The sequence below is a fragment of the Podarcis melisellensis genome (genome assembly GCF_964234715.1).
Source record: "Podarcis melisellensis genome assembly, chromosome: 3".
Taxonomy (NCBI): domain Eukaryota; kingdom Metazoa; phylum Chordata; class Lepidosauria; order Squamata; family Lacertidae; genus Podarcis; species Podarcis melisellensis.
The window spans coordinates 31,555,312-31,578,848 of NC_138530.1; the positions used below are offsets into that span (position 1 = coordinate 31,555,312).

A 23,537-nucleotide genomic window follows, 5' to 3' on the forward strand; every position below is an offset into this window, starting at 1 on the left:
GTGGCCGCTGTGGCTCAGCTTTTAAAAAAGAGAGTAACTGGTGGCCCTCCAGATATTGCTAGACTACAACTCCCATCATCCCTGATCACCAGTCATGCTGGCATGGGCTGCTAAGTGTAATTGCTGCACTGCCTCACCCTCCCAGAAAAGGTTCCATATTCCCTGAAGTAATCTGAATTCTGGAAGCAGGAAAATATTCACAATTGTAATACGCCGTGCAAAGTTGAAACTAGACACATGTCTGCAAACTCATTTGCATGCTGATGAAACCACTAGTCCCCATCATCTCAGTAGAGGTCAAAATTTTGCTTCTGTAAACTCTCCACGTTCCAAATCTTATTCTTCAAACTGTAGTGATGCTGGTAGTGCTAAGAAGAAGCCAAGCGGTTCCATATAAGCAATTTTAATTCAGATTAAATATATTATTCCAAGGTATTTCGAAAGCGCACTTTTTCTGTACTAATCAACAGTCAGAGGCATTTTTCTGGAGTTTGGATACCCAAAGCTTGACAGTAAAAATTACTCCTTTTTACAAGAAAACATATACCGCTTCCCAACAGATTGTTAAATCATAATTTTGTATGGACAAAAAAGAAATCTAATGTGTTACATGGAATTAGTGCCTTCCTCTATTATTATTTTTTAGAACCTTTAAATACAGCTTTAAAAAAGAAGCTACATCCTAACTCCATGTGTTTATGTACATGTGAGAATGAAACATATTAGAGCAGAACTGATCTGAGTTGACTGGAGCAGCACTAACTAGACAAAAGCTTGTAAGGCAATGCTAAAATCAAATGAGCTGGAGCAATTTAGTGCTTTTTGGAGAACCACCTCCATAAGGTGAAATAAGGGGGGAGGGAACCTCAAATATAAATGTATGTACAAATATTCAAACATAAACCCCGCTGAATCCCAACAGACCCACTTCTAGTAGAATATATATGCTTGCAGCTAATCCATAGATATTTTGCTGCAAAACAAACTTTTTTTGGGGGGGGGGAGGGGTTTGCATTCCTCATGCATCACACACTTACACAAGTCATTTCCGAAATACCTGAACTCCACCTTGTTTCTCAGAAACATGGTTCTATACAAAAGTTACGTTGCTGCAAAGGCCCAAACCCCCACCGACCTTAGTCACAGCTGAGCAAACACACAATTTTGCAGTTTCGCTCTAAACTCACTATGCAAATTAGAACAAAGCTACTTGTTTATCTGAAAGAACATCTTACATTTCTTTTCAACACGTAATTACCAACCAACTAGGATTAAAGGGTGCTAGAATGAGTGCACAAATGCAACCTGAATAAAACTAAAATGAGTGTGTTCCTGGCAGTGATTTCCATAACATTAGTGCAACATTAATTCCTACAACAGTTCAGACATTCTTTAATTATGTAGATGCACAAAGTGCCAACTCGGGTTTACAAGAAGGGCCCCGGACAAACTTGAAAAGCTGTGCAGACAACTGGTTCTAATTTGAAGCCTACCCATATGATTGCAAGAGATAAGTACCGCAACCGAATGTCTTGTACACATACCTGACTTTTCACCAGCTCAACAATAAATTGCACACAAAGGGAAAACCCCTTTATTTGAATGTGATATGTACAGGAACGCTTCTGGGGGATTATCCAAATGTGAAGGTACTTATGTTCCAGCTCAGAAGTCAAAATCCTGCGCATAACTTGGTCTCAGGGTCTGCAGCAGATATTGGGGAAACAAAGTCTCGTGTAGTTGGCGCCCTAAATTGTTACTTTTCTCCAAATTAAAAAATAGTAATTCCCTGATGTGTACATACAGACTTGTTCTTTGCTTGCACGCGCATACATACCTTCTATGTCTCATCCAGCAGCATGATGTTTGGCCAGAGAGGTGCCAGATAACTTCTTGAATGAGAACACAAGACAAATCAGTTTCTAAACTGCATCCACTAAAGGTTTCAAGTTTAATGGTGTAAAAATCTGGACATTCAAATACAGCTTTAAGAATCTTGCTTGCTACAGTGCAGATTGCATCTGGCTCCCCCTCCACAAATAAGGCGGATACCCTCAAATGAACAACTAACAGATCTTTTTGTTTCAAATGGTCGATACTTACTAGGGCAGCTAACATCATACCGACTGCCCCCAACGAAACATTTCCTCCTTTGTGTGTGTGTTTAAGAGTTTGAGGGTTTTTAAAAAGTCCATCTATGCCATTTTGCATGACCTTCTGTCTGAAAGCTCTGGCAAATAACCAGGTCACCAGAGAGGACCAGGGTGGGGGGGGGGGAGAGATCCTAACCTCACTAGCTGCATTAACACTGAGCTGCAGAAGAAAACTCAACTCCCAGTTTCCAAGTTCACACACACACACACACACACACACACACACGCCATACAGATATACATCAGACAGAGTAACAGAGTCAAAAAGTCCAGTATGCTTGACCGAAGTTCCAAACAACATGACGTCCTCTGCCCAGCCTCCAACATGACATGATGATCTTTATCTAGTATAATAGACTCTGTAGTAAACTGTTTTTGACCTCCATAATGAATAGGAGTTGTCAAATTTAAGGAGATAGACCCCTCTTCCTGGGTACTGATGGCTGCCAGCATATACTTCTTCATGACAGTCCCGTCTGTACACAGGCACGATTTCATCTAGTTGAGGCTTGTTGGCATTCTTTTTGGCTTTTTCTTCACTACTAGCGTTTTCTGAGAAAAAGAATCAGAAACAAAGCATTAGTCACTAAATGCAGCAGGCCAAACAAACTCCGCAAACAATTCTTCATGGTCAGTGCGGATTAATCCGCAGGAAGCACAGCAAAGACACGAGCAACTTGTTTAATTTAACAAAAGCAAAACAGCACATTTTCATCGGGGCTACAACTATCAGGAAAACAGTGATGACCAACTGTTCACAAGGAGGATTTTGAGCAAGATTACCAAGGCACAATGCTTAACACATCAACATTTTGATAGAAGCAACTGAGGTTAATCCCTTCTTTCCCCTCTTGGGAAACCTTATCCTGAACAAGCTGGGCTTCTGTACTGCAGGCTTTGCCAACATGACCTGAGAATGGAGGTGTTAGTTTTGTTCCATCACTTCATAGCTTATTTTTCCCTTCCAAATCACGCATTTCTACCACTATCAGGGAGCAATAAAATTATGCTCTAAAGGTCATGGCTTTGCATCTTCCTTTACTACTAAGAGGTACCATAACTTTGCATACATGGTGGACTTTTTGCAATAGTTGATGCTAAAGGGGAATTTTAAAAATTGCTTAGGTGACTTATCAGCAAACTCCCGGTTATTGATTCTAGGACCAACTTGATGTCAATAGGAACAGAGGTCCTCAATCACTTGGACAGAATTGGTCCATCCTACAGCTTGTACAGATATAAATCATAGCCTGTTATTCCCACTAGGAAATAGCTGAAAATGGGCTGCTATTAATTCCAACACTTTATTCATAACTAAACTGGGGCATGAAGCACACAAGAGCTACTGTCAAAGCTGGCAAGTCAGTCAGCCCAAGTGTCAGGTTATATGGAAGCTGATAAGATCCTAGCATGAAGTTGGAGTGAGCAAAAAACAGGTGTACAGATCCAACATCCACAGATGTTCTTTCCTCCCACAGTACAAGGACCAATACTTCCTAGTCAAAGGTTTAGAATCTAAGCAAGGTGCAGAGACAACAAAGCACAGCATCGCTCAGTTGGATGATGGTCCTGCAATGCAATCTTCCCCAGTTACAAGGAAGAGATGCCAAACAGGCCCTTTGAGTGAGCAAAAGCTGAGGAAACAGAATATCTGCAAAGTCACACATAACCACAAAGGGTAAGAAAGAAAAGCTACTAGGCAATTACAAGACAGTAAAATCTGAAAGTGGGACTTGGAAGCAGATTAAGGGCCTACACACAAACCTGTATTATTGAGTTTAGAGCCAGGAGCGTCATGGCAACTTGAACAACTGAGCTCTAAGCACTGAGACTTCATGTTTGTCAGGGACATACATGAAAGTGTATTGCAATAACAACTTTCCAATTAATTTTAATTCTGCAGTGGTTTGGAAATTCCCTCCAGATTTAGAGGTCTCCTGTTAAGGCTATATAGGAGAACCACCACCATCCTGGAACCTTGCTGTCAATCAAGGCTGCATAAAAACACAGTGAAGGCCATTTAACTTACCTTAAACGGCTCCTACGAAATATTTCTTTTCCTACACTAGCTAAACCCGCAACATCCCAGGGTTTTCCGTCACTATGTCTCACTTGCTTGCACACACTGGACACCACCTTTCTAAATTCCAAGATGACAGAAAGTGTAATGCAAAGCCTGCTACAGCTTCTTTCACAACTCAAAACCCCTACGAGGTATAGAAAATAAAGATACCTTCCTCCTCTTCCTCGTCCTCACTGGATTCACTAACATGTACGCTGACTGCTGTGTTAGGGGAGTCTGTCCATTCAAAATATACCCCAAAACCAATGTCATAATTGTCTGTAGCAAACTCCCAGAAGAGATAAGAGCCCTCTTCATGAGTTGGTACACGAACGGTCACAACTTCTCCTCTGCCAACCGTAATCACAGAGTCTGCATCCTGGCGGATCTTCTCTTTGAAGTCTGCAATCTGGGGTCGTGTCCACATGGATGGTGCTGCTATGACTGGAACAGATTCTAAAAAAAAGGAGGGAGACCAAAAAATGCTCAGTTTTATAGTTCGGACAGATAATTGTGTTGCAGCATCCTAGAAAACGCCTCCTGCAAATAAGGGGCAACATGGCAAGGCCTCCCTCCCAAAGAGGCTCCTTGCAGATTACTCTGAAGCCGAGGAAAATCAGCCTCATCTGGCCACCATCTCATAGCCGCTCTCACTTGAAAGCTGGTTTAACCAAGTTTGTTTTTGCATATTTCACCATATACCATATATGCTACCTTACAGCCCTTCAATAATGTGGACATGACTGGAAAGTGAAATACCCAAATTTTTCTTCCAATGCTCCTTATTTAAGCAGTGGGAAACTGCTGATTGTGTGTTTTGAATGCCCATACTAAGTTGGGGTCATTAGTTGCCAAAGGCAGAATGCTACAAAAGATTCAGCCAGAAACATGGAAGTAGTTTCTTTCAGAGTAGAAGAATCTTTACTCTTACCTTTTGGTCCATTCTCCAGTGCTTCTTCTAAAGCATCAGTTTCCGGGTCTTTTTCAGGGCTGTCTGTATGTGCACTAGCCTGTCCATTAACTGATGGGATTTCCCCTATGTTAGGTGGGCTTGCTTTTGATACAGAAGTAACTGAAGTCCCCACTGTGGCTGCTGCTTCCTGCTGCTTTTGTAAAGCTGCCTGCAAATTGAAAGCCAAAGCAAAACATAAGGGCAATGAAAGATGCAGAGCACATTTTGGAGAAGTTTGCAGAGTGCTACTGGTGGGAAATATGCAGGTGGAAGTTGCACAAAATCTACTACCATGTTTGGACAGAACAAAATGAGGCAGCCAGGTTCCAGTAAGCCAGTTTGAAGGGGATGGGACACTGGAAGAGTTAAAACACTAGGCAGGAGCATGACTTGTCAGATTGTTTGAGGCATATGGGACTGAGAGATGAAGCATTAAACCCCCTGCTGATGAGAGAAGCAGTGCTTAATGCTATGCAGAGTAGCAGAAGCTGGATTTCCACTTGAGAACTGAGCTTGAGTGCTAAGTTTAACACAGCAGTGATCCACTCCAATCTCTGAATGCTTTTGTTATGTCCAAAGTGCTATGTGTTTATTTGCCTGAATTGTTTCTGAACAATATATAGTTCAAGCTTGTCTTTGGAAAGTGCCTATTTTACACTGAAGTCAACCAAACCCCATCTGGGATGTGGCTAACTGGTGGTGCATGGGCTGAATCCGGCCCCTCAAGTCACATGAAGTAGCCCTCAAAGTCCCATAGCATTTATCTCCTGATCAGACCAGGAGATAAATGCTATCTCTCTCTGTTCTTTAGAGAGCAATCACTAAAGAGCAGACAGGGTGTTCTCTCTAAACAGCAGTCAGAAGGGTATTTTATTTCTGATCTCACTACGTTTTTCTAGGAGAGCGGTGGGCAGACTTCGGTCTTGCCAGATCTATTTTGCTTTTTACTAGAACCCCAAGATTTACTAATCAGAACCAGATGTGAAATTTGAATTAAAGAAGAGGGTGCATCTGATAATATTCTGAGTTCTGAACATTGTTTTCTGTGAAAGAACCTGGTTCAACAGTACTTTCACACAAAACTTTATTTTGTGAAGGAAGTTACTTTGCTGTTTGCTACTGTTTAGCAATTGGGAGTCAGTAACCCTTGCCAATCTACTACAAATCACCCTAGAGATCCCTCAGAAAAGACCCCCACTCTAGTACAAGATACCTGCTTTCAAGATTTCTAGAAAGGTCTGAGTAATAAGGTCAGCACAGACAAATCAGTGTGTGTATGTTAACAGATTCTTAACCTTCTTCAGAAAGAATGCAGAAACACTGGGTACATTTTTCAGAAAGAATTTTATAGACCCGATACACCACTAGAATTTGTATTCCCACCTTCACCACTAACTGCAATATAGACGAACGGTCTCATTGACATCTCCAAAGTCAGCTTTACATCTATCATTCTATAAGCTGCACTGCCAAGATGGTGCAATATACCTGTTGCTGTGCAAGCTGGACCTGATATAGTTGCTGCATGTACTGTTGATAGTGCTGTTCCTGAAGTTGCCGAATCAGGACCTGCTGCTGCTCGTAGTTGCCTGGGTACTGCTGGGCTGCATACTGCTGGAACTGAATAGCTGTCTGAGAGTTCAGTGCTGCCATGATCTGCTGTCTAGATAAGGGACAAAGTTACCCTGAAATGCAACTCTGAAGGCGTATTTTAGGAGTCAAATTTTCAAACATAACATATTTGTTAGTGCAATTAAACTATGAAACACTTGGCATTTATTTCGGGAAACACAAGAGCTGAGTAAACATGACAAGGATGAGGGGAGTGCTAGGGGACACCAAATCATAAGGCAGAGCTTCGTTAGCTATGAAAGGCTCCTTCCTACGCAATGCAAATCCACAGATCAAATGTTCTAAACACGGCTGATTTCTAAACAAGACGGATTCTAAGGGGACTTACTGCCAGAATGCGCCTTCTGTCTAACACTCACTTGGTGGTTCCAGCTTCTGTCAAAATGAAACTCCCTTGAGGTTCTGCATTACAGTCATTTCAGGGCCCACTTCTGGAATAGACAACTCAACCATGAGAAAGTGTATCACTCCATAAGTGGCCCTATCCATCATTTGGAAAGTTCTCTTGTAACCAGCCAGATAAGGAATTTCTACTTCATAAGTAACCCAACCTACAACTTTCATTACTTTTTCAGCGTGTGATTTTTTCGTATAATTATAGCCCTAATTAAATACTCATTTTTATAAGCAAATTGCCATGTAGGCAAGTAATATGCCCCTTTTAGGATTTAAGGGGAGGGAACAACTGGACTCATCACCGAGGAAATGCTTTGGCTATACTAGATGGGAATGTTAAGCTTCTGATAAACAGTGTTCGGTTTAAACTACAAAGATATGGAGGCAGGGCAGATGTTTAAACCACTGGCGTAGGGTATATTGCACAGACAGCGGAATTTGATACTGGTTCAAATCCATGCTCAGCTGTAAAGCTTACTGTGTGGCCTTGGGCAAGTCACCACTTCCCCAGCCGTAGATTACTGTGAGAAGAAAAGGGGATAACCCCATGCACAGAGGTTATTTTCAGCAAGATGGGATGGAAGGGTGATAAATGAACAAGGGGTGAGTCCTGCTGACTCCTTACTTCTGCTGCTCCATTCGGAGCCTCTCTTCTTCTATCCGCCGCCTCTCTTCCTCTTCTCTTCTCAGCCTCTCCTCTTCTTCTCGTCTGCGTTTCTCTTCCTCCTTTTGCAAACGCTCTCGTTCTTCTTCTTCACGTTGCCTACGTTCTTCCTCTTCCCTCCTGTAACAGCCATGTTTACCAGACATTTGGACACCAGGCAATAGGAATCCCGAAGAGCTGCTGTTTTACCCTCCCATTTAATGCAGTTTTCTGCTTCAGTTTTATCTTCTAGGCAGAAATTCGAAAAAGTTAAGCCTTTTCTCATGCCACACCCCCAAAATTCATTAAGTGTTGGTGACCCCTGTACTAAACTCTTATAGAAAGGAACTGTTTCCACGCAATATGAAATATTGTGAAGAATGGCACCAGCATGTAAGCAAAAGAACATGACTGACAGGAAGTACAGTGTAAGGCACAAAGTTCAACTTTTCAACAAGTATCCAAATCATATACTGATATCTTCCTAGAATTTCAGAAGTTAAACAGATGAGGCTCCTAATCTAAACCACATGTAAACGTTAGATGAGATTCACCCATAATGGGAGAAAAAGTAAAATATCTGGGTATTATGTAAAAACTTTTATCCTGCATTTTCCTGTAAAACTATTATTTTCAAGACAAGAAGCTATCTGCCTTCAAAGCTAGGAAAAACTGCACCACAATTCACAGCTCCATAAAAAGATTGTTAAAAAGCAATTAAAAACCAGTTGAAGAACTGTATCAGAGATGGGGAATCTCCAGTCCACAGGCCAAATTATTTTTAACAAACTTATTTAATGCAGGTCCCAATTGGGTCCACAAGGCTGTCTTCCCCAAAACATGCCCACCACCCCATACCTGAAATCATACACGACATCAGATGTGGAGCAAGTAGAGATGTGGTTGTAATGAAACAACTGGGAGCCTTAAAGTGCACTAATTGTTCTTTGGCAAGGGAGGCTTGCCATCAGCGCCAATCAGCTGATGGCCAGTTATAGCAGGCACCATGGGATCAGCTGCATGACAGAGTTCACAACTGCACTACAGAGTTCCATAGCAGAGTTGACCCCTGTCCAAACTGGGCTTGCTGTCAGCACTGACAGCAGGCCCAACTGGGCTTGGTACTAACAGGAAGTCCGGAGCAAGGGTTGCTGTAAGCACAAATATTCCTTTGTTTTACCAGTATGAATTCAAGCTGGTGATATAAAGGGTGTTGCTCTGCAGACATGGCTGGAGCTGTAACCACAAAGGATAAATGTAACTCTGGGTCCCCTCACATCACTGTGATGTTCAGTGATTGACAAGAATGGCCTACAGGGATCCAACTAAGTGACTGTAAGATATGAGAGCTGGAACACAAACACACTTTAAGAACTCCCACCCAATTTCAGAGAGGCACAAGAGCTTACCTTTTCTTTTCCTGTTCTTCTTTCTCTATTTTATGGGAGGTAACATATGTTGAGAAGAGATGGCAGCACCTATTTAGGAGCTTTACAAACTCTATCATGGAGTCTTGCTTTGCCATGTTTCCAAGGGCAGCCCATTCTTTCCTGCAGGTAGGAAGGCAAGTAACATTGCATTTTGTCTAGCAAGTAGCATGTATAAACACAGAATGAAAGCACTGATTTATCAAGTTGGGAGATAATACAGGAACTATGCTTGGCTTCTGAAATCCTGCACTCTGTTAACTGAATAGCAATCTCTCCTTAGTTTAGCCAAAGGGAAGAGAACCCAACAGAAAGTTGACACACAAGCTATATCTGCAGAGGGGACTGGAAAAAAGATTCCAGTCAAGTAAGCCAAAATGTCTATTCTACAGACAGATCCATAAAATTCAATAGCTTTTTACCTTCTGTCATTCCCCAGGACATCAAAGAATCCAACTTCAGGACATGTGTCTGGATTGTAAGGTCCCAGCAGAACCTGCTTATGCAGCGCCACAAGTCTGAGTTTTTCTTCGTATGTTGGATGAAATGCTTTGCCATCTTTTTCTGAAGATAAATGATAATATTACTTTAAAAACAAATATGGCCAAAGTCTGTGTACCAGACCCTGGATCATCTTGGTCACCCTCATCTGCACAAGTTCCAGCTTGTCAATATTCTTCTTAATTGTGGTGCCCAGAACTGGACACAGTATTCCAGGTGTGGCCTGACCAAGGCAGAATAGAGCAGGACCATTTCTTCCCTGGATTGGGACACTAGACTTCTGTTAATGCAGCCTAGAATGGAATTATTATTATTATTATTATTATTATTATTATTATTATTATTATTTGCTGCTGCATCACACCGTTGACTCATGTTAAGCTTATGGCCTACTAAGACCCATAGATCCTTTTCAGATATAATACTGGGCCAGTGCTATTTTTTCTAGAAAAAGAGGTGCCAGAACTCATCATGAACACCTCCCTTGTTCTCTTAGAATGGCAATGGTCCCAACCTGAGAGGTACCAGAACTGAGTTCCGGTGAGTTCCAGATGAAAAAAGTCCTGCTACTGACAGTCCATGTGTCCCCCCATCTTATGTTTGTGCAGCTGGTTCTTTCTGCCTAAGTATAGAATCTTACATTTGTCCCTACTGAAATTCATTCTGTTAGGTTTGGCCCAGGCCTCCAATCTGTTAAGGCCATCTTGAATCCCAATTCTGGCATTGGCTACCCCTCCCAGTTTAGTGTTATCTGCAAATTTGATGAGCACCCCCTTGATACCTTCGTCCATGTAGTTTATAAAGACATTTAACAACAGTGGGCCTTGGACAGAAACCTGTGAGGGAATAAGTCAACTCATTGGGATCTACTTCAGGTAAATATGCAGAAAATGTGGCTGCAAGGTTGAAATTCCTACCCTGACACACTTGCTAGTTAGCCTCACTGAGCTCCATGGGAAGCCTTCAAAAGGGGTTGCCAAAAGCCTCAGTACACATAATAGTAGCCTGTATCTTATGCTGTCTGTGCTGAACAGAAGTACTGTTTCACAACGACAAAAGAGAGCCATTATGGCATAGTAAAGCAGAACAGGGGGATCCTGGGTTCAAAATCTCAATCAGTCATGAAGCTCACAGAGTGACTTTGAGCCAGTCACAATCTCTCAGCCCATCCTACCTCACAGGATTGTTGCAATGATAAAAAATGGGGGGTGGTTATGTATGCCATCTTGAGCTTCTTGGAAGGATGGGATAAAAACATGATAAAAATAGAAAGAGAGGATTGACATTGTATAGACAGGGCCATAAAGAATGAGCTCTCGTCTTCTATAAAGGTTCTCTATATCACATTTTTGTTCTCTATAAAGGTACCTGTCTGCTGCTTTATGGTTTCCATTACTTAAACCCTGATTTTGACTATTGGCTAGACTTGAAGCTTGCCCAGGAGTTAATTCTTCATGTTATTTTATATTACACATTCCAGAATGTGATTTAGATAGTAAAATTACCAAAATGTTAGTGGAGCAAACAAGTGGTTTTTACTTTCAATTATTAAAAAGCAGCTTAATGAATTATTCACAAAAATGGCTGCTAATTCAGTTGCAGAGAGTCAGATACGGGCAGACCTGAAAGGGCTTTATTAAAAGCTGCACAGCAAATAAATAATAAATAACAACCCATTCTGCAACTTTAACCTCGCTCTTCTGAACCAGGACCAAGAGAAATGCCACCCGTTAAGTTCTGAAGTGTCCCACAATTATAAATTCAGCCTCAAAAGGCTGACCCCGCCCCCGCAAGTATACATTAAATGAAACTGTTTACACTCCACCAGAAAAGAAAGAGCATGCTATAATTCTGTTTCAGTTCTATTTTAAACTCTAATCTGGGCTCAACTTTGAAACAGCAGTCAATCTCGCCCAGCTGTAAGAAAAACAAAGCTTTAGTTTTGATGAACGTTAAAACCAATGCTAGCACGTTTAATGAGCCCCCAAAGTACATGCAGAAGCAAACCCAGGTAAAAATGGACCAAGACCATAAAACATGGGTCAATAACACAAACGACTGGCTTCCTATAGCTACCAGTTAGTCTCCTATAGCTACCATCTAAAATAATCCCAAATGTATCAATGATAGCCTAAATGAAACAGATACAATTCAAGGCCGATGACAGATCTATGTCCTTCCTCAAGAGAGCCTCAAACTCACCACCACCAAAGGACAACTTTACAGACAACCCTAGAGAGGAGGGCCTCCCAGCAAACCAAGATGCCAACTCTATACCTTACCCACTCAAGCAGCATTCTTACAAGACCTAATTGTTATTCTAAAGCAGCAATCCGGCAGCAAGCAAAGGCTATAGCAGCCAAGACTGCTGCCTGTGGCTGGAAAGCCAAACAGGAAGTTTGTGACTGTTGCCATGGGAACAAAGGGGCAGTCCATTCTGTACTGAGCACCGGATGTTAGCTCAGTGGGTTTGTCATATGACCTGTACAGGATGTACATGGGTGGAGGTGGAGTTTATTCTAACTGCTGATGAGTGCAGACATGTTTTCTCTGTACTGAAGTAAAAGACAGGAATAAAAGATGTAAATAGATTTCTGTCTGCTTCTTTCCCCTCCCTGGGGACACCAAAGGGGAGAGAGGAGCAGTTTGTGTGTTTTCCTCACAGCCTGAGGAAAATCGCCGGAACGGACCTCGAGTATGTTTTATCCTGCCGGGAGTCGTCGGAGGGAGGTCTAAGGAATTCAGCCGGTGCCTGATCAGATAGGCACATACCTCTGAGACGGGCCAGAATTCCAACACTAATAACATTGCAGATTCATTCACCAGAGCAGCATTCACCATGCTCCAACTGCATCCTCCTGCACTGAGCAGGTCCCTTCCAGCAACAGGAGTATGCATCACAATATTATTAGTAGTGATAACACTAGCAATAATACAAGCAATAATGCTGTTCTTATCTTTTATAAATTATGCTCTACATGGAAGTGTCACAGGTAAACAGTGGAACCCAATGCATTGTATGATCTATTGCCCCTCAGTACAGTGGAGCCTCTTCTCACAGACGTTCCAGGTTGCGACCGTGGCAAACCCGGAAGTAAACACCGGGTTTGCCGTGATTCGCGCATGCGGCTTCTGCCATCTGTGCATGCGCACAAGCGGCTGCCACCATCTACGCATGTGCACGAGTGCACAATGGCCCCTCTACTAGCATCCAGTTTCGCCAAGCAGACGGGCCTCCGGAACGGATTATGATCGTAAGCAGAGGTTGTACTGTATTTACAAACTCCCTCTCTGTTCCCAAGAGAGACTACATTTTTTTTATTTTTATCAAAAGATCACACAAACACATATAGATATTTGGCAATACTTTCATGTATTTTTTTTTTTTTTTAAAGAACTGTTCCTCAAGCTCCTCTAAGAATTGTTTGGGTGTATAAGGAGAGGAAAAGCAAGTGCCTTGCTCATTATGGGCAGAGGTGCACATGACTGTCAGAAACAGGCACAAATCTACTCGGGTAGTGCTGGTCATACTTTTAGTGACTTGTTTCTAGAAAACAGCTTGAAGAATTACAAGAACTTGAAAAGAATGAAAGCACACATTAAAAGCAAGGGCAGCTCTACAGCGCAGCCACCCATCCCTAGAAAACAGCAACTGTTTTTACCATCTTAGATGGGGACCTGCTAAAATGCATTAATAGCTGCAGATTATGTGGCTTAATTGAGGCAGACTTTTCTGGGACATATGCCTGAACAGTGTTTGCTGTCACCCAGATGGTAATTTCCTTGTGGCAAGACGCACAAGCCCATTAACGATACCAAAAAAAAAAAAAAACTAAATGCAAATGCCACATTACAGATTCAGCGTAAGAATCAAGATTAAAAGCGTGTCTGTACAGAAGTTCGTTTTCTGTCATATGGTGTCAAGCTTTCAACTGGGGAGTTCTCTGTACTGACCAAGTTAGGCGTAGATCAGATTCCAGTGCTCAATGGAGAAAAGAGCCTATCTATCTGCTCAAGGATGCTGTGGAAAATGCAAGAAAGAACTAAGCAAGTGACTTCTGGGGTGAGGGCTTGGTAACATTACCAAATCCACAGTAAGGCAGTACGTTTATTGGGCTAATCAAAATGTCAATAAATCCTGAGCGAGCTTCTGAGTACTCCAGAACCCTTGATAAGAAAAGTTGGTATGGCCTTAAAGCCATTTCCTCCTGCACTGGTCTCAGGTTGGAAACAAGCTTTCAAGGTTCACAATGCAACTGCAAGCAGAGTTTCAGAATTTTCTCGAGCCATGATGGCTTTAAAGGGCTTAGAAAGTAGCTATAAGATGTGGTAGCTACTTACAAGTTTGCAGCCATTTATTTCAATCAGGCAAATTAAAGCACAGGATAGTAGGAATGTTCACCAGTCTGAAGAAACTCCCCAAACTATCCTTTTGTCTTAGGTCATACTTGAAAATAACTGTTAACTGCAGGATGACTACCAACATGAGATCCTGAATAACCTTGTCATACTAAGGTTGTACAGAACAGTAAATTAGGATTTGGATGGCAATAAAGAGGCCTCACTCTCTTGGGCCTGCATCATGTCCTCTGTTGGTTACTTTGCTTAAACAAAATTTGGATTAACTCACTAAAGTTTTATTTTTCGAAGAATAAATATCATCAGAACCAACACAACTGAAAGTTGCAGTGTAAACAAGCTCTACAAAGAATGTGAGGTTCAGGTTCTTTTTCACCAGAAACATGCTGGAGAGGAGGAAACAAGAGACAGAATCAATTAAGAAAGGAAGACCTTCACTGAGAACAGATAAAGGTAATCTGATGAGAGAGAATGAAAAGTTCAAGGGCTTGTATCAAACAAAGTGTACTTTTTAAATGGCATCCTTCTGTGCCCCTTAGGAGAAGAGGCTTCTAGATTACAACCTACTGTATATTATTTGAATTCATTCACGCACATGAATCTCCTAAATGCTCCTGTCTCCAAAAGTTCAGCATTTTAATGCAAAGATACCTCATGTGTTTCTGGATACATTACACTGCATTGGGTTTTTGCGGGGGACGGATGAGGAAATCAAATTTGAAAATATCCTCATGTCCTACAACCGACTCTGATCTCATCTAGAATATGCATTTTATTTAGAAAGAGAATACAGTATGCTTATTTTATATAAATTTTGAGTAATTTTTCAAATAGTCAAAACTACGTAGTAGAAATGAAATATCTGATAGCATGTCTTTTTAAAAAATCTGAATTACCGTACATGTAAAGCTTTCTTTGGAAATTTGCTTTCATTAGAACGCTTGTAAATATTTTAAGGCACAATTCCTCAAATAATGCTGTTACATTTAAAAATAATAAACTAAGGCACTGAGATATGTTAACATACTGGTTTTAGGATGCCCAAAGCATCGTACATGGCCCATGTTTCATTGGCATAATCCGCTTTAAAAGGTTACAAGTTTGAAACTGCCCAATTTCGCTGGTATTGAGTCCATTCACTGTTATTAACATTATGAAGCAATCCATATTTATAGAGGAAAAGCAGCCAGTGGAAAAAATTCTGCTCTACATTTCATTTCAGTCCCATTCAGGTCTTCCCCAAAAACTGAGGATGCCAAAACTAAACTGAAATATCAGAGTCAGGCCTCTCACTCACACGTTTACAGAAACACCAGCTTTACCTTGGCTGTTAAAAATCAGCCCTATCTAAGAATGGCCCATCAGTGCCATTCCACATACAGTGGTACCTCGGGTTAGGTACTTAATTCGTTCTGGAGGTCCGTTCTTAACCTGAAACTGTTCTTAACCTGAAGCACCACTTTAGCTAATGGGGCCTCCTGCTGCTGCCGCGCCGCCGCCGGAACATGATTTCTGTTCTCATCCTGAAGCAAAGTTCTTAACCCGAGGTACTATTTCTGGGTTAGTGGAGTCTGTAACCTGAAGCACATGTAACCTGAAGCGTATGTAACCCGAGGTACCACTGTATTCTATTGTGTTCACTGAACAGTGACCATGCCTCATCTATTCAAGCTTGCTTAGGCTGTAGCTGGTTTGTGTATTAAGGCCTTGTGCTGATTTATCCAACTTGTCCAGATCTAGGTTTACTTTGCTGTCTCCACAAAGTATAGTGTTCTCAAAATGTTGGGAGCTCTTTATACCTAGTTCAATATTTTTAGGAACTAGGTCAGACGAAATTAGAAAACGCCCCAAGACAATTCTGGGAGAATGATGGCAGCAGCCTCCTCCCACCTGCCTCCTTTCCTTGCCCTAGTACCAGGGATTTTCTAAGTCGGACGCTCCAGCCAGCATGGCCAAAGATCACAAAGAATGGGAACCATAATCCTTAAGAACTGGAGGACACCACATCTGGCTACCCCCGGCTCTAAGTGGAAATGGCACAGTGCCTAAACTTGGGACTTTACTGCTGAGTCATGGAAAACTACCCTGGCTACAAAATGTAAATCCAATTTTGACGCTCTATGAAAATAGAATGACAAGTGTCTATTTAGTACACAAAACTAAGAGAAGATAAGGAATATTTTATACATACACTGCATTATGTTGATAATATGTTATCAAGGAAGTTAAACTAATGCATTTCCAAACTCCCAACGACCACACATACACTGTTGGTTAAAGCATTGATAAGGAACAAACAAGGTATCAGAGGACTATGTCCTTTTCAAATACAGTGGTACCTCTAGTTACGAACTTAATTTGTTCGGGAGGTCTGTTCTTAACCTGAAACTGTGCTTTCGCTAATGGGGCCTCTTGCTGCTGCTGCGCCACTGGCACACCATTTCCATTCTCTTCCTGGGGCAAAGTTCTCAACTCAAGGTACCGTATTTTTCATCCCATAGGGCGCTCTGGCCCATAGGCCGCACCTAGTTTTTTTGGGGGGGGGGGGAGTGCATCCTATAGGGCGAAAAATACGATAACTCTTCCAGGTTAGCAGAGTTTGTAACCTGAAGCATTTGTAACCTGAGGCGTTTGCAACTCAAGGTACCACTGTAACTTTATTCACACCAGAAAAGTATTCATATTAATTTCTGTAAAAGCAACACAGGCTACTAAATTAATTTAGTAAAGTATGAAGTTTCAAATGCAATAGCCTATTTGATTAAATGCAATAGCATTTCTTATAAGATCCCACCCTACTATATTGATAGTAGGGTAGGATCTTATATCGTTTGAATTATAGCATTACCGTATTTTTTGCTCTATACGACGCACCAGACCATAAGACGCACCTAGTTTTTGGAGGAGGAAAACAAGGAAAAAAATATCATGAATCTCAGAAGCCAGAACAACAAGAGGGATCGCTGCGCAGCGAAAGCAATGATCCCTCTTGCTGTTCTGGCTTCTGGGATAGCTGCGCAGCCTGCATTCGCTCCATAAGACGCACACACATTTCCCCTTACTTTTTAGGAGGGAAAAGGTGAGTCTTATAGAGCAAAAAATGCGGTAATTAATTCATGACAAATGATCTGAAATGACAGCTCAGGCCATGCTGCTTCTGAACAATACATACTAATGCATCCAAAACTCTCATCATGGAGAGTGAGGCAGCTGACTATTGCTGTGCAAATGGTTAGGGCAAGCAAAACTATTTTTTTGAGTTCAGCAAGTCACAATTGGGGCAAGATCATGAACATTTATACAATAGACAATATCCCAAATGTGACCATCTGTGGAATATTGACATATTAAATAAATGCATTTTAAAACCATATTTTTTAAAGAAATAGCTTATTTTCTGTCCAGGGCTAGATCACGGTGGCAATCCTATATCCATTCTTTGGTAATTTGCTTTTCAAGTGAAAAGGCACAGGATTGTGCTGCCTCACAGAAGAACACTATCTAGAAAGAAGATGAAAGGGGCAATTCATATTTCTTGAGTGTACTCATGACTGTCTAAACCTGGGATGCCTAACATTTTTTGGCCCAGGACTTTGGCCAACCTTCTAGAAGCCACATGCCAGTGGGTGTGGCCGCTCCACATTCTTGCACACAAATATTCATATGCATACATACACAAACATGCACTCCCCTTTCCACTCACCCCAACACCAATAGTACTTTTTTCTTTTTGAAGTTCTCTCTGAAGGATATTGCAAACTGGCATCTTTTAAAAAAAAAAGATTTTGCAGATCACTTGATAACAAGATGTTAACTCTTTTAGAAGAGTCTTTCTTGGGTTTCATTTAGATATTACAAGTGCATTCTATTAATCATATCTCCTGGGAAGACAACTATTAATGTGAAAGCCACAATATCTATTTCCAAGAGAACATCCAGGAACAGCAATATAGCAGAAAAGGCTGCTGTGCTAGCAAATGTAATATGAGTTGCAGAAATGAGTCCACAACAGTAATTTGTCGTTAGGTATGCTGTACTTGTGGTTTTGATGCTTCATTTTTGATTCTGTGAGCCGCTTTAGGGTCCATTTTTTATGTAAAAGGAGAAGGGAAGAGAAGTTGTTAAAATTAAAATAAAACAAAGCTGGGCCTAGAGAAGATTTTTTTATTTTAGGTTCTTTTATCCACCCATCAGATGGGCAAACTCAGTCTGAAAAAGGCAACTCACCTTGCCTTTATTTTCCTCATGATCAGTTCACCCACACTGTGGGAGAAGTGGAGAGCAGTAACACTTCAGCAGAGTAACACTCTTTTGCTTTTCATGCAAAATAGGAGGCTCATGAGTACAAGAAATTTGTTTTTTTTAAAACTTACGCTGCCACTGACAAAATTATATTTCTCCCCATGGCAAGTTAGCTTAATTGAGGGCAGAATCCGAACAAGCATGATGTAAGTAAGCACTGCTTTTATTAAGATCATAGCACCTTATATTGTCTTGGTTAGCACAAAGATGCTTCCATTTCACAAAATAATCTTAAGTGCTTTAACATTAAGTAGTCCAAATCACTGCCATTAGTGCCTCGAATAAAAGCTAAATTGAGCAAACAAAATCAGTAAGTAAGCGATCCCTTCTGTCATTGAAACATGTGCTTATCTGACTCATCCTCATATTTATATTACCCACTGCCCTTCTCATGGTTTCCTTCAACTTTACTTAAGGGCATACTTTGTCATAAAACATCCTGGGGAGACTGAGTTGTTGACCAGGACCACACAGAACCAGTTTCACCTTTGATGACGTTTTCAGGCAAACAGCCATCAAGCTCTATGAATGAATGAATGAATGTTATGAGGCCCTAAGCTACCATCTTTCTGTAAGACCACGTCTCCTAAAACAGAGTTCATATTCCACATACCACTCAACATACCAGAGCCTAATTTCCAAAGGCTACTCCTTCACAGAAGAAACACGGTTTGCAACCACAGCTCACCTCCTATTAACAGCCCGATAGATAGATAGATAGATAGATAGATAGATAGATAGATAGATAGATGTGTGTGTGTTTTAAAAATCCCACAAACTCATTCTGCAGAAAGCAACTCCCCTTTTACTGCAAAGTAAATCGCTGTCGTTTCTTCACAGCAACCCTTTGAAGCAGGCCTTCTCCTCACCTCAAATTTGCACAAGGCACAGAGAAACGAGGCGAGCCTGCAAACCAGGGCTGGAGGTTGCAAAGAAAGAAAGAAAAATAAAAGACTTTGGAAATGGAATCTGTAAAGCTCCAGGGACCAGGGTGGTGAGGGAGGAGAGAGAAATCTCCCAAGCCTCCTCCCCGCCCCCCCCCCCCGCTCCTTGAAGGATGGCCGGGAACGGGGGTCGGGATCGGGGGGGGGGGGTCGCAGACTTCCAGCTCCCTTCCCGCCTCCTGCGCGGTCACCTTTGAAGAAGCGCAGCGCCAGGCCGTACAGCTCTTCCAGGCCGAAGCCCCAGCGCCGCTCCAGGCTCAGCACCCCGCCCTCGTCGTCGCCATCGCCGCCGCCGCCGCCAACCTCCCCGTCGCTGTCCCCGCCGCCGGCCTCGTCCTCCCGCTGCTGCTGCTGCTGCTGCCCCGGCTGGGCTCCGGCTGCCCCCGCCCGGCCTCCTCCTCCTCCGCGGCCCTCCGGGGCGAGCAGCGGCCTCGCCTCCGCCTGGCCCGGCCGGGCGTCCTCCGAATCCGGGCTCAGGGTCAGGCCGTCAATGGAGACCTCCAGCCGCTCGGAACTCAGCGCCGCCGCGGCCGCCATCGCCTGCCTCGCCCCCCGCTGCTCCGCAGGGCGGCCACGTCTCGACTTCCTGCTGCCGCCCGGCGACCCGGATCTTCCGGCACCCGAAAGGGCCTGGCGGGGCGGAGGCAGGGGAGGAGCAGGAGTCGCGGCTGCGGGAGCCGAGGCTTCCGGCGGGCCTCGCAAAAAGACGGGGGAGAAGGCTTCGGCTTCCCCAAGGGACCGGCGCCAGGGGCTGCTGCGCCAGAGGCCTTAGCGCGGCGAGGCTTGCTTGCGAGTAAGCACGCGCAGGGCTGCCTTCTTCTTCATTTCCGGGAGGCGGTGGCGGCGTCTCTGTGACGTCCGGCAGCCGCGTGAGAAGCGGGCATTCAACAGGTGCTGCTGCCCTCGCCGGCTCTGCAGAAAGGAGAAGCAGCACCTGTTGGTTTGCTCCACAAAAGCCCCGGGAAAGGGAGCTCGGCGGCAGGGCGCCGGTTTTGCATGCAAAATGTCTCTGGTGCATAGCTGTCAACTTTTCCCTTTTCTTGCTTGGAACCCTATTCGGAATAAGGGAATTTCCCTTAAAAAAGGGAAAACGTTGACAGCTATGCTCTAGTGCAACACGCACACGCACGCATATTCAGGTAGGGCTGGAACTGGGAGAGATTCCCGCCCGATGCCCTGGGGAGCCGCTGGAGGCAAAGCTGAGCTAGAGGGGCGAGTGACTCCAGTGTAAGGCAGCTTCCTTTGAGTGGGGAGGGAGGAGGGGGAACTTCTTAACACCGGATTTACTTTAGAAAAATATTGCAAGAGCTGGATGCTCCCAGGGATGGGGAGATCCTGTGGCCCTCCAGATGTTGCATTCCTTCCATCTGTCAGCTCCCATCAATCCCAGAAACAAGGCCAATAGTAATGCATGATAGAAGTTGTACTGCAGCAGCATCTGGAAAGGAGCACTCTCCTTCCTCATCCCTTACTTCCAGATACAGTGAAATAAATAACCTTTGTCTCTCTGCTCCGCCACCCAGTACAGATAAAGCTTACAGCCCAGGCTACACATCTCCTAGCCTGGGACTTAAAATATTTATCCTTTTTACCACTCCATGCTTGGGCACTGGCCGTATATCATCCATGTGACAGGGGTGTTGTTAACAACCTGCACTGCAGATCCTTCACTGAGTGAGGGGTGGTTGGCCTGGATGACCATGAAGGTGCCTTCTATTTTTTAAAAAAAATATTTTTTATTAACCGACCAATCAAATCACATCACATAAATTCCGAATTACAAAGCCGAATTTTAAATTTTGTTGAGGGGACCCATATTTCAAGATCCGAAGGGGGATTCTGATCATCTTCTTGCTACTGCGTTAATGTCCGAATCAGTCCAAACAAAATTCATAATTCTATCCAGTCTTATCTTGCTGTTTCCGCATCTCATCTTGTTCGTATATTTTCTCTTTTTTCTTTATGATCTCTTCTGATAATCTCCTTAAGCCAATAAACACCAATAATAATCCTGTGTGAATATTCCGTTCATCCAATCCTCAAATCGAGATGGTTTCCATATATCATCGCATTCATAGATAACATCGCTCTTTCCATCATTAATCACAGAACTGTCGTTCTTGAGTCCCTCTGAGAAGTTTTACCCACAATATAAAAACAGCACTATTTCTCTATTTCTCCTCCCAGACTTAAGTCCTCCGACAGAACTTCCCAATATGGCGACGGTATTTTTAACTGCGTCATTCCAAAGCCCTTATACATTCCACGCTCTTCTTAAAGCATGCTTTGGTTAGAAAGTTTATCTCCACACAGACATAAATCCACAGCTTAAGTCCTTCAAACGACATTTCTGACTTGTGTGTGTGTGTGGGGGGGATTCTTGTTTAATCACATAGAGGAAAGAAAGGAAAGTTTTTTTCCCCTCCCCCATCCAGTCCTTTTGCCATACCGAGTCTTGGTGTGTCTTCATCTGGTTAATTCTTGTTCTTCCAACTTGTCTTGTTTATCAGAGATCTCTTCTGTTAGCAGTCTTTACTCCCCCTCCTTCCTTGAAATATGTGCATTCGCTTCATCCTAATCGTTTCTTTTGAAGTTCTTGAAGCTAGAGTTGCGGATCAGAGGCAGCGTCCAGGAGTGCCGATATCCACAGAAGGGCATTCTGCCTAGTGCCCCCATCCCCTCAAATTCGGGGGTGGTATAGGGCACAGCAGGCAAGGGCAAACCCCCCCCAATCCTGGGGGGGGGGTAGGGAGGCTATTACTCCCATCACAGCCTCCAAATTACCTTTTGTGTGTCGGAGAGATGTTATTGTCAGCCATCTTCTGATGCGCCCCTAGTGGCTCCTCCATGAAGGTGCCTTCTAGTTCTCTGATTCTAAAGCCATGCTAAAACATGCTGTGGAGCAGTGAGAAGCAGATTGGCAATTTCTGTGAATACATTCAAATATCATCATCCAAGTGGATAGCTCTGTTGTGTGCAGCGCGGTGCTGATAAAGCCAAGGTTGCAGGTTCGATCCCCATATGAGACAACTGCATATTCCTGCATCACAGAGGGCTGGACTAGATGATCCTCAGCATCCCTTCCAGCTGTACAATTCTATGATTCTAAGCTTTTTGAAGTTGAGATGTCCCACTCAGGCCAGCTCCAGGTTTGAAGATGCCCTGGGTAAAGAGGGGGTCCCCTCTTCTGTTGGTGGACCGCCCTTGGTCTTAACTGGCTGTAGTGGCAGCTCTCTTGATAGCACCAAATAGATGCATCTAGTAATCTCTTAATTCTCCACAATGCTTTAGAGCAGGGAAACTTCCAGTCTGCAGCCTTAGTTAGGTCTGCCAGGCCTCTCTGTTTGGCCTGTGAGGCCTTTGGCCAAGCCAAACCATGCCCATCCACTCTACACATGATGGTCTTGTGGGCCTAATTTGGCCTGGAAGAAATTAGATGGATGGCTAGGTGCATCTGACCTTCAAACATAGCTCACAGAGGCTAGAGGAGATAAGGATCCAGTTCCTTATTCCTGATTTAAAACTGATGCATGCTAGGTGGAGGGCATGCTGGTAAAATGTGGCTAGGGCCAGCTACCTGGTACTGACTGCTTAGAGGTCTGGGTCGGGGTGGGGGGAAATGAAGGGAAACCCGGGCCAGGCAACAGCAGTGGGCTCTAGCAGTTGCCTAAGAATATGAGGTGTATTCCATCCTGTATTCCAGCAACAGAAGTGTTATAATAATGTAAGAAAAGCCTACTGGATCAGGCCAACCAGATGCCTATGAGAAGCTGCAAAGAGGACCTGAGCATCTGCACTCCTCCTTCCTGTGGTTTCCAGCAAATGGTGATCTATTGGCATAGGGAATCTGTATCTCATGCAAAAACAGAGCAAAAACTACAGTACTTACTGTGCGAAAAGACCAGGGGTCTTTAAACCACACAGCCAGTTTCAATTTTGACAGGATTTTGTTTTGTTGTTGTTCTATGTTCTTTCCAAATTGAGATCAGTGGCATGCATCCCATGGGAACAGATATTGATGGTAGTTAAATGCAAACCCTCTCCAGTTACAGCATAGCTATAGAACCAGTGGCTTGATGTTTCCAATTTTCATTCTTGCTGGTGTGTCATTGATATGTAGGCAATCCTCTAGAAAGCTACAGCTTCTGTTATTGTTTCTGGGTGAT

General features: G+C 43.2%; 1 protein-coding gene across 1 annotated transcript; it reads right to left on the bottom strand.

Moving 5' to 3' along the window:
* Positions 1–387: 387 nt before the first annotated feature.
* On the bottom strand, positions 388–20,025 carry ACBD3 (acyl-CoA binding domain containing 3). The gene is made up of 8 exons (XM_081904105.1): positions 19,563–20,025; positions 9,688–9,829; positions 9,248–9,388; positions 7,821–7,979; positions 6,656–6,830; positions 5,147–5,336; positions 4,387–4,671; positions 388–2,705 (listed from the first exon to the last, which is right to left on the bottom strand). The coding sequence occupies exons 1-8, from the start codon at positions 19,906–19,908 to the stop codon at positions 2,494–2,496; spliced, it is 1,650 nt and encodes a 549-aa protein (XP_081760231.1). The 5' UTR covers positions 19,909–20,025; the 3' UTR covers positions 388–2,493.
* Between the last annotated feature and the right edge of the window lie 3,512 nt (positions 20,026–23,537).

Coding starts and splice junctions, on each gene's coding strand:
- ACBD3 (XM_081904105.1), bottom strand. CDS start 19,908: ATGGCGGCCGCGGCGGCGCTGAGTTCCGAGCGGCTGGAGGTCTCCATT. Junction 9,830..19,562: donor GGCGCTGCGCTTCTTCAAAG/GTGACCGCGCAG, acceptor ATTTATCTTCAG/AAAAAGATGGCAAAGCATTT. Junction 9,389..9,687: donor GTCCTGGGGAATGACAGAAG/GTAAAAAGCTAT, acceptor TCCTACCTGCAG/GAAAGAATGGGCTGCCCTTG.